Here is an 11828-nt window from a genome sequence, read left to right as displayed (position 1 = left end):
TGCTAAAAACAAACAATTTTATCCAACCCAACACTAGCTGGCAATCCTAAATATCTACCATTGGCCTCGGTAATGATATTCAAAACGGGACACATTTGTTTTACAATCTCGACCCTCGTATTAGGACTAAAAAAGATGCTACACTTATCAATACTCACCATCTACCTTGAGGCAGCACAATACGAGTCCAGAACTAACTTCAAAGCCTCAACAATGTGCTTAGCTTTCATGAGAGTCAGGTCAAATCAACAAAAGGAAGATTGGTGATAGGGCCTGTGCGCCATCAAACTTGATATGCATAAAGCTTATGATCAGACTGAGTGGCCTTTCCTCAAGGAGATTAGAGATTATACTAAAACAAGGCTCCAGGGAGAATTGGGTAAACTTTATTATGCAATGTGTTTTCATTGTTGTTAAGTTTAATGCAAAAGATAATGAGAGCTTCAAGCCTACAACGGAATTCCGAGACCCTCCCTCTCCTTGTATTTTTCTTTTATGTACGAAGGGCTCTCTTAATGCATGCGGAAGAGAATGAAAATATTTTTGAAGTAAAGGTTTGCAGACATGCCCACCCTTAAGAAACGTCTTTGGTTGTTCCCACCCTTAAGAAACGTCTTTGGTTGTTGCCCAGTTTGTGAAAATTCTGGTCCCACAAGTTCTCCCAGTTTGTGTGAATTTCCTCCGATCGGTTCATCAGACCTTAAGAAACCGAATTTCCTCCAATCGGTTCATCAGACCTTAAGAAACCACGCGTTTTGCTAACTATGGTTCCAACACACAGTAACTAACTAGTAGATGTAAAGCAGTAGTCCTATGTTATTTTTGATGATTAAGGTAAGCATATAACTTTGTAAATGACATGATTGGATTTCAGGGATTGAGTAACTTCAGGCATCTGATCTGGTCCCAGCCAAAGAGACGCGGAAAAAAAATTGCGAGTTCAATCATTGGAAAAGAAAATGAGGTGAAATTTTACGCGGTGTAAGCCACATATTTCAAACCGTAATCGTTTGCTCGGTATTTTCTACAAATATATTCTTGCTCTCGACATGGTACACCTAGTGTTGTATCTGGAAACTTCAACAAGCACTCTACAGATAACTGATTGTGTATAACTTCCGGAGTTGAAATAAAGAGATTCTGATTTTCACGCAGACTAGCGAGAAGGCTGTCATCGTCACTGTTCCTTACCATCAAGCAATGATTCACGGAATGGAGGCTGGGCCTCCTACATTAGCTGCCTCCGGACTTGAGTGCATTACTGAGCCTGCAGCAAATAATAATCGGCCGGTATCAGCAATGACTTCCATCGAATCTAACCAACACCGTTTGTTGCCCATATATTTGCGTACCGAAAGCGTAATAACCAAATCATCCATAATCTAAAAAAAACCACAAAAATGGTAGTACAATAACTTACGTAACAGCACATTTTGGATGGGTTGGTCATGACGAGCGAGGAAGAGCCAACAAGTTCCATGTACTGGGTTCGATCCCCCTTCTCCCATTATAAATCCTACTATACTATTTGTTTCTCTGTCCCACCGACAGATGGGCCACAATGATGGACAGAGATAGCATAACGCCAGATATAATCGTACGCCACAGGGAAACAAATGGCCTCCGTCAAATTTGATTAATATCTGCTGTTATGTAAGTTGTACCATTTTTATGGGGGTTTTGAGATTATGCGTGGTTTTGTTATTTTGCTGCAAGTTGGTGTACTCTGGGTGTAAGTAATTCTTTAGGGAATGCATAAGCATGTCGCTATCTTATTAGACGTCCGGTGATAAGACACTAAAAGTTTTTAGACAGTAACAAGTAACAACTAACAAGGGAAAACAGTCCTTTCTTATGTGAAATGAAATCATCTAGTCATTATCCATGTCTAACAAGATTATTGGGCATGGGCATTTTCTAATGATTTGAAGAGGGGATACAGGATTTGCAGTCCCCTGCCGTACCGCCACAAACAAAAAATAGATTGAAAATATAGAAAAGAGCAAGTATTCATCTAGTCACTTTAGAAAGGAATGTTTCATTGAACTTACCAGTTCAAGCCTTCAAAAAGCCCCTCCCCTTTTATAGCAGATGTTTTGAAAATTGCCCATTGGCGGCTCTTAATCTTGTGAAGTTCTAATGATTCAGTTATGGCAGCATCATCAAGTGCACCTGGAAGGTCCTGGATAAGAAAAGACATCACAATAATGAATTAGGTAAGATAGCATATCAAACAGGATGCGCAACAGCCTGCATCCAAAAGGTATTCAGACATGTAAATTCACCTAGAAGCATTTATTTCCTTCTAATAAAAAAGGAGCAGCCAATGAACGATGATAGTTAAAGTAATTTCATGGAAACTCGTAAAGGCAGGTGCCTTGTTAGTCGACAATAGAGCCAAAAATGTACTGCAGAAATAAGAAGAGACTGCAGGTATAGTGCAAATCATGAATTATTACGAGAACTTTGTTGTTAGTTCTGAGAACAGTTGCAATGTCCAAGTAACTATACAAATTTCAAAACCGTATATAAGAAATCAAATATGTCTGTTTCTTCACCTGTTTATTCGCATATACAAGGACAACCGCACCTTTCAGCTCATCCTCCTGCCAGTACAATGCACACAATGAGGTAACATATGCAATCAGACAATTATCTTGAAAAAATACATCCTGGCCACTGAATACATCTGGCTCAAAAGACCCTACCGTCAAATGGAAGAAATTGCACTAGGTAAGTTGTTTATGTGGGCAACATGCATTGCCAAATCACACATCACCTTTCAACATGCAATTTTTTGTGATCTAAAGGCTCCAGGTCCGGATGGCATGCCGGCAGTTTTTTATAAGTTTCGGCATTTGGTCGGGACCCGAGATTCAAGAGGTGGTCCTAAGAGTTCTAAATGGTGCAGTAATGCCGGAGGGATGGAATGAGACAACGATTGTGTTGATTCCAAAGGTAAAGAACCCGGAGTCTCTTATGCAATACCAGCCAATCAGTCCATGTAATGTGTTTTTTAAGCTGACCGCCAAGGTTTTAGCAAACCGCTTGAAGGTGATTCTTCCGGAGTTAATATCCCCAACCCAATCAGCTTTTGTTCCCGGACAGGTGATTACAGATAATGTTGTTTTAGCTTAACCCACCTGATGCACAAGAAGAAAGGGGGTAGACAAGGGCTAGTGGCAGTAAAGCTTAACATGAGCAAAGCATATCGCCAGGTGGAGTGGAGTTTTCTGGAGGGTATGATGAATGCTTTGGGTTTTTCGGCTGCACGGTTGAATGTGATCATGACTTCTGTTCGATTGGTTTCCTATCACGTCAAGTTCAATAGGAAATTAACTGACACTTTCCACCCACAGCGAGGCTTGTGCCAAGGAGATCCACCATCACCGTACTTGTTCATTTTGTGCGCGGAGGGTTTCTCAGTCTTGCAGCAGCGTGCTGAATTGGACCAATCCATTGAAGGGGTACAAATCTGTCCAGGAGAATAGATCAACTATTTTTCGCAGACGATTTGCTGATTGTGATGAAGGCTACAGCTGCTAGTGCAAATCAGCTGCAGGAGCTACCGGCCCTGTGCGAGTCCCAGTCGGGGCAAAAGATCAACAGAGAATCCTCAGCGTTCTTCATTAAAGGAACAAGTATGGCGAAGAAACATCAAGTTCTTCAGGCTCTCGGTATACCCCGAGAATCCAAGAACAAGCGATACTTGGGTTTGCCTGTACATCTCAGAGCAGCGAAGAGTAAAGAGTTTGAGTACATCAAAGAAAACATTTGGAAGAGGATGCAAGGGTTGCTAGAAAAGCTCCTACGTAGGAAAGGAAATGTTGGTTAAGGCCGTCGCCCAGGCCATACCGACGTGCACGATGTCCTGCTTTGATCTGACCAAAAGCATATGTGAGCAAATCAGAGGCATGATTCCAAAGGTATTGGTGGAGTCAGCAGGACGGCAATGAAAAATGTCACTGGATAGGCTGGGAAAGGTAAAAGGTTGATGAAGTCAAAGAGAACTGGAGGCCTAGGGTTTAGAGACTTGCGCATATTTAATATGGCCATGTTAACTCGTCAGAGCTGGCATTTTTGCAGAACCCAGAGTCCCTCTGTGCGGTGGTGCTGAAGGCGAAATACCATCCGAATTGTACGATTATGGAAGCAACAGAATAGCCAGGCATGTCTTATACCTGGTGTAGCATCCACAGGGGCCGGGAGAGGGAGTGATTTGGCGCATAGGAGATGGTTCACAAAGTGAATGTGTGGTCTGATCCGTGGCTGCCAAGAGGGACGACAAGAAGGCCTTATTCGCACCAAGGGCAGACGATAATCACAAAAGTAAATGAATTGATCAACGCGATTACGGAATCGTGGGATACAGAATTAGTACAAGAGCTGTTCTCTCCGGAGGACTCAAAGGTCATCCTTGGGATCCCACTCAGATCAGGTACGGAAGATTTCTTGGCATGGCATCACATAGAAAGGGTGTGTTCTCGGTAAAATGGGCCTATCATCTAGGGGTCAGTGTAAAGGAAGCGGAGAGGAGCCAAAATGCTGAGTCTTCCAGTGGCCAGAGCCAAGTTATGGAGAAATGGAAGCATATTTGGCAGCTGCAGGTGCCTGGTAAGTTAAGCATGTTCCTTTGGAGATTGGTGCATAACACCTTACCCACAAGAATGAATATAAAGAGGAAAAGGATTGATTTGGACACTAGATGCCGGCTTGATGAGCATAGTGGTCATTTGTCTTTGAAGACCAAAAAAGTAAAAGCTGTCTGGAGGGAGCAAGGACTTTGAGGATGTGTGCTTGCAACTCTGAATGAACGGACTCTCAAAATCTGATGCATCAGGTCTGCTTGCTGCCTGTAGAGAAGAAAATGAGAGTGGCGGTTCTTCTATGGGATTGGTGGGCAACACAGAATAAAACCAATGCGGGTACGAAGCAGAAGACGATTGAGGAAGCGAGTATGCTTATAAATAAACATCTGCTGGAATTCTCAAGCATGAAACTATCACCATCTCCACAGCCTGCTTGTCAGGAATCCCGGAAACCTCCCGAGGCGGATCGTAAAGATAAACATTGACGCAGCATTCAGAGAAATGTCCGAGGCCAGAGCTTGGGGATGTGGCGCGTGATGAAACGGGGTCGTTCATAGCGGCGGCTGCCGGGAAAATGGAACATGTCCGGAGCTCACTGCAAACTGAGACGACTGCGTGTCTTAGGGCGATTGAAGGTGCAGATGATCTGGGAGCACAAAGAGTCATCTTCGAGTCAGATTGCCAAACAATGATTGGTGCACTGAAAGGACGCAACTACGATGCTGCGGACCTGGGAGTTCTATACCGTGAAGCTAAAAGGTTATGCCATGCCTCCTTTGTGTTCTATGATTTTATGTTCTGCCGTAGAGAATGTAATAAGGTCGCACACACGTTGGCGCAGTTCAGTTTAGAGGAGGATGTGCCTCTCACCACGTGGACTTTTGATGCCCCTGATTTTTTTTCGGGTATTGTGGCGAGAGAGTCGGCTGTGCACCAAGTTTAAGTGGAATACAAGTTATTCCTTTCAAAAGAAAATCATGCAATGGTAGTTGCTATTTACAGTGTACTTGATGTCAAAATCATCCAGTAGATCAAAAGCAGAACGGGAATCCAAACAGATAACTAGCAAATAGTCTTTTAACCACATCAATTTTGTGTAAAGCGTTAAAATCGATCACATATCTAGTTGATCACTTCAAAGTAACATTCCCATGCTCCCGTAGTGCAATTAGCATTGACAATCAACATTATTTTGTGAGAAATATCTGAACCCTTGTATTACCAATGTGCATTGTAGGAGAAGCACATCCAATTGTGATATAAATCAGAGGCTTCATTCATTGTGATGCATACCTCAAGGATGGAATGAAATTCTTCTTTTGCAGTTACCAGCCTATCAGTATCACTTGAATCAACAACATATATGATAGCCTGAGTGTTTGGAAAGTAGCATCTCCAGTATGGCCTAGGAACACACACAAGAAAGAGCATACTCAGTAGTACATCTCAGATTTACAGTCTATATAATGGTAGAATTTGCAAGTGGTTCATGACAGGCATTTCACATTCTGGGTAAAGGGATGCAGGGCAGATACCAGAATTATTAGCTCCAGCTGAACAGCATACTCACTAGTACAGTACATCTTAGATCTACAGTTTTATATAATGAAAGTGGCCTGAATTAAGCTTTAAGAGATTACATGCCAGGTCTTTATTGAACAATCTCCCGAATCGAAGAATGAAAACAAGAAAATGAAGCCATTTCTCAACACGTCAACAAAGGTTGATCAGATAAACTACAGTAGAGTAACTAGAGTTATAAGCTTCAGATGTCAAAAACTACATTAGTGACAATACTTTTAAATTTATCTATAAGGTCTTCTAAGATTCAGGCCTTGAAATAGTAACTACCATTGCAACATGATGATATGCCTTCCGGAGACAGCAAATTGTGATACGTTCATCTTCTCTCAAAAAAAAGGACATCATAGACACCAATACTTAAATGACTGGCAAAAAGGTCAATTATGTTGGAGTTAATTAACCTTGTTGTATAGGTAATTAGATCATGTTTATTTCTGACTTAGGCATGCATTGAAGCTGAGGTAGTGTGTGCACGTCAGAGGTGTGTTTCACGTGTGCACACAGTGCAAAGCTAAATTTGTTTAATTAGTAGTGTCAGTTAGGTGCATGCCTAGTTAGTAGGATGAGTGATTCACATGCATGCATGGATAGAGTTTGTTAGAAAGGCTTAGTTGTGGACCTGGTAATCACCAACGTTGTGCAGAGAGCACATCTCCAGGTGCAAGGAGAAAGGCCGAAACTGAGAGTGGTCAGAGAGGTGGTTATTAGTTGTTGTTTCTACCGGCTAGTGTGTGTACATCTAAAATGCATTGTAACGAAGTTCAGTTGTGTGAAAGAGTGAACAAGAGAAAAGGCACACTAGCTAAAAGGAATTGTAACCAAGTTCAGTTGTGTGAAAGAGTGAACAAGAGAAAGGGCACACTAGCTAAAAGGCATTGTAACCAAGTTCAGTTGTGTGAAAGAGTGAACGAGAGAAAAGGCACAAGTTGTGCGGCGCCAAAGCCTCTCTGTGTGCTTGCGTGAGGCTCTTCTTCTAACTTGAGCTAGTGTGTGTATCTCCTGGGCAACTCCAACAAATTACTGTGGGAAGGCATTACTCCAAAATGGCTATAAGTTGAATAAAATAGTTACATCATAATGACCGATTTTGGATATGGATACTCGCTGTAAAGAATGTACCTGATGCTTGTTTGACCACCTGTTGAGAATAAAATTCATGTTAAAATCCCAAGGTGGATATTCTGAAAGAGCAGGCATAACATAACATACTAGCATAGCACTAATCAAAAATGAAGGACACCAGCTTTTCTCCAGAAAGAATAATATTAATGCAAAACTTGGCAATCAAAAGAAAATCTCACCACAGCTTAAAAAATTCACTTAAAATGCATAACCATTAAACACATTACAACCAAATATTTCATGAAGGGTAGATGAATGTGCTTCATATTTGGGTAATCACCCACATAAGCAAGAGTATACAGGCATAATAACCTTCACAGCAGATTTCAAAATCTCAATCCATAATGTAGATCTTATGTCACAATGAGAAGGAGAGTCATTCAGGTTAAAACAACAGTTATAAGTTATAAGTTATCACTTTTAAGTGATATTATCTTTGAAGGTGGTGTACTACAACAAGCATTTGTAGAGATGGTGCGTTATTAGTTAAAACCCCGGGTGAATGACTACGGTAAATAAACAACAATTTAAGACATCAAAGCGTTGTTATTTTGGTTGTCTATAGTTTTCCTTATGCTAGATTAGCCAGCTCTAACAATCATGGACCCATCAATCACAACCAAATGGGCGAACAAGCAGAGCAAGTTTTTGTCTACAAGGCAAATCTATTTGACACAAAAGAATGTTAAGTTAAATTTCCACATCATGCATTGGAGATAAAAAAAAAAGTTCAGGATTGTTGAGTATTAATCTAAACGAAGCAATGAGGATATGGCCACGCGTCACCCCAGCCTGCAGCCTGCAGAACCAACTAGGCTCCACGGTGGCGGCTCTGCGGGTGAGTCGGTGCTTCATGTGAGAAAGGAGGAAACCTGGAAACGGTGAGGAAAGAAAAAATGGAGAGATGGGAGAGGGATGCGTTGGCTCAAATCACTTTAGTGTGTAGCGCTCGGGGACGACGATGATGCCGGGATGAGGAGCTCCGGCTATGGCGACGCTATGAATATGGGTTAGGTGGCGGCCAGGACTTTTTCCATGGCGGGGGTACGGAGCGCCATCCATGATGTGTGATGTCGGGTCCAACAACAACTGGGCTTTTTCTGTGGCGCAGAGCATGAGTTCGACTGTACGTGGGGAGCCAAATATGGTCGGAGGGCTCCAAACCTGGATGCACCACCCCCCTGATACAGCCCAAAGTGACAAGGATTCAATTATTACTATAAGTTTTCATTGGCTCAGGTTCATATTACGTGCAGATTGCAGATTAGAATCCGTTTTAGAGTCAGATTGTATTTCCTTTTGAGCCGGTTTGTAAGCCAAGGTATCCCTACTATATATTGGGCCTCTCCCACGATCAATAAAGCATCAAAATTCACAGTATTACTTCCTATTAGAACTAGGATAATTAGAGTTTCTTCAATCTGGTATCAATTGGTGGACGATGACAAAGCCAACGACATCAACCTCATGCTCAAGGAGCTACCGGCCCAGTTAAAGGAAGTGATGGTGAAACGGACAACCAAGCGCCTTCGTGGAGGGCCTCGTCCTATGCCTCAACGCCTCAACGCCCTGGAGCGGCGCTTTACCACCTCCCGCCTTTGTCGACCCTCGAGCCTGGGCGCTAAGCGTCACCGACCCGCACGTGGCGTTTCAACCGGCAGCCAGCGGCTCCTCCACCACCTCCTCCATGTCGGTCCATGCCTCCACCACTCTCGAAATCATGTCGGCCTAGAGTAATTAGAGTTTGTTTCATCGGTTGGGATCGAGAGGACGAATTTGGAGGAGAATTTTGGGTGAAGGGGAGAGATTCGGGAAGGATTTGAGGCAATTTTTTGGAAAGAGAGACTCTGGGAATTATCTGGGGGAGAATATACAAATAGAATGGGAATATTCTGGAGATGGTGGGCCCCAGTGAAGTGCTGGCCTGAGGGTTAAAAACTAACTGATTGCCGCCTTTTACATCTATGTGGATGCAGGGGGCAGCACCTTGGTGCTGGTTCCTTTGCTCCTGCCCTAAGTATGCTTTACTCTAGTGAGTCCTGCTAGGCAAATTGGTTATAGGTTTTGCTTCCTTTGCTCCTGCCCTAATTATGCTTTACCCCACTGATTTAGGCATCACATCAATTACCTAAACCTAATTTAATTGAAATACCTAAACCTCATTCAATTGAAATACCTAAACCTCATTCAATTGAAATACCTAAACCTCATTCAATTGAAATAAACATAAGGAAGACTCCAAGATGGTATTCAAAGGGCGAGAACACATTGGCAACATACAGCAAATCGTCCAACATGATCCAATTTTTCACATAAGTATCAAAATTGTATGTCAAATCCTGATAAACTTCAACCTGTGTAGTGCTCTGTGTTAGTTATGGCTATGAATAATACAAAGATTGTGCTTTGGATATATATCTATGTGATTCGTTAGGTTTTTTTTGCGAATAATGTGATTCGTTAGTTCTAACACTAACATTCAAATGAGGGGCGAGGATACGCGTCACTTACCGAGATCCCAAACTTGGAACTTGATGTTATTGTACTGCACCGTCTCCACGTTGAACCCGATCGCTGCAGCAAGACACACACGGACACAACACCACCTCACATCAAATCTAAGCTCGATCCATACACATCAAAAGAAATGCACACACTAGTTGAGCACCAGAACAGGAAACCCACTTGGGATCGTGGAAACGACCTCCCCCATCTGCAGCCGATCTGCAAGCCACACCACATGAATCAGAATTCAGAAACACGAACAAACAGAACCGCAGATCCAAGGAGGAACCACGGAAGATTCGGGGCGAGGGAGATTGGGCTCACTTACAGAGGATAGTAGTCTTGCCGGCATTGTCGAGGCCGAGGACGAGGATGCGGGCCTCGCGGTTTCCGAATACCGACGAGAAGAGCCGCGTGAACACGATGCCCATGGCGGCGCCCCTACGCGGCGGAGGGGCGCGAGCTAGGGTTTCGTTGGGGGCGTGGCGGCTTGGGGTCGTGAGATCTACGATGGTAAGGGAAGATCTGGAGCGAATGAGCTTGCGCGCGCGAGTGCTGAAGACGAAGATCTCCCCCACTTCTTCTCGCCGATAGGAGAGAGTAGCTTCGGCGATTTGGAGCGGTTGGCTGTGTTTGGTACGGAGGTCGGGAGGAGAAAATGTCAGGCACGGCCCGGTTCACTTCTCACTTAAAAAAAACTTCAAATCTATTCACCATCGATCGTGCAGTACGAGCAAACTATAAATAATAAAAATTACATTTAGATCCGTACATCATCTAGCGACGACTACAAGCACTGAAGAGAGTCGAAGACGCGCCGCCGTCATCGCCCCTCCCTCACTGAAGCCGGGCAAAACTTGTTGTAATAGACAGTCGGCGACGGTGTTCTGTACTACGGGATGCTAACCACATCGGCCTGCCAGTCATGAGACAGTCCGAGAACCCAGACAACCGAAGAATGGGTCATATCATCATGCCTCCCGGCGTGCTCAAGATGGAATCCTCCGAAGACTTGTCACGCATTTCAAGGCATGTTTAAATCATCGGCAAGCTTATCCATAGATGTAACCAATCTACATGTAACCCTATGTACTCTCAGCCCTTATATAAGCCCAGTGGTTTTGGTCCATAGGGTAGAGTTTTTTTAGAGACATTCTACGGTCTCAAGATAGATCATCTTGTACTTTGTACCCATGTCATATCAATACAATCAAAGCACATGTATTTCAAGAGAGTCCGAACCTGAGTAAACATCATGTCCCTCTTGTGTCATGTTACCATCAAGCTAAGATCCACAGCTCAGGACCCCCTACCCGAGATCCGCTGGATTCAACCCCGACATTGGTGGCTCATACACATTCCATTGTGTGGTCAAAACAGCTCGATGGCTCATCTTTAGATCGAGGGCAACATTGGTTGCGGGAAGACCTTCCCCAAACAACTGTGTTCGGCGGTGTCACGCCAATTCTACTGGTCACCTCGGCCAGATCGAGTATTTTGCTCCAGGCCAAACCATCAGGTCTGAAAACATGGCATACGCTACGGATGCCCGCGACAGACTCGCGTTTTCGGGTTGGTGTCAGACCAGACCGAGGACCTCGCCGATGCCAACACGTCGATCTCAGATCAATCTTGGATCAGGACCACGACGCGATCACTCATCGGATTTAGCTTCGAGCTCGGAACTGAACAATGCCTCGTCGGATCAGACGTCAAGTTTGACCAATGAAATTCCCGAGGCATTGTTAGATGAAACCTCGGCAAAACTTCAGCTAAACCCGGTATTCGGTTAAGATATGGGCGAGGCCGACAAGGCACTTCTGAACAAGATGTTAGATCGGATTCAAGCCTCGCTATCTCGGACATTCAGACCTCGGTCTACGATCAGATCTGGGAAAAGTCTAGAGGAGTTGGAATTTTTAACCCGCCCTCCACCCACTTAGCCGCTATCGTCGAACACTTCAACGATGTCCTAGCATACGCCTCCGAGGAGGCAACCGATATGGATGGAGATATCGACGAGATGTC

At 43.8% G+C, this 11828-nt stretch overlaps 1 protein-coding gene across 1 annotated transcript; it reads right to left on the bottom strand.

The window, feature by feature from the left end:
- Positions 1–947: 947 nt before the first annotated feature.
- LOC123170069 (ADP-ribosylation factor 3) lies at positions 948–10458 on the bottom strand. The gene is made up of 8 exons (XM_044587912.1): positions 10129–10458; positions 9981–10019; positions 9807–9869; positions 7293–7311; positions 5883–5994; positions 2559–2606; positions 2052–2182; positions 948–1267 (listed from the first exon to the last, which is right to left on the bottom strand). The coding sequence occupies exons 1-8, from the start codon at positions 10229–10231 to the stop codon at positions 1234–1236; spliced, it is 549 nt and encodes a 182-aa protein (XP_044443847.1). The 5' UTR covers positions 10232–10458; the 3' UTR covers positions 948–1233.
- Between the last annotated feature and the right edge of the window lie 1370 nt (positions 10459–11828).

The sequence above is a fragment of the Triticum aestivum genome, chromosome 7D, assembly GCF_018294505.1.
Source record: "Triticum aestivum cultivar Chinese Spring chromosome 7D, IWGSC CS RefSeq v2.1, whole genome shotgun sequence".
NCBI classification, from domain to species: Eukaryota; Viridiplantae; Streptophyta; class Magnoliopsida; order Poales; family Poaceae; genus Triticum; species Triticum aestivum.
The sequence above is the reverse complement of the archived record's forward strand: the minus strand, read 5'-3'. Positions and strand labels throughout refer to the sequence as shown.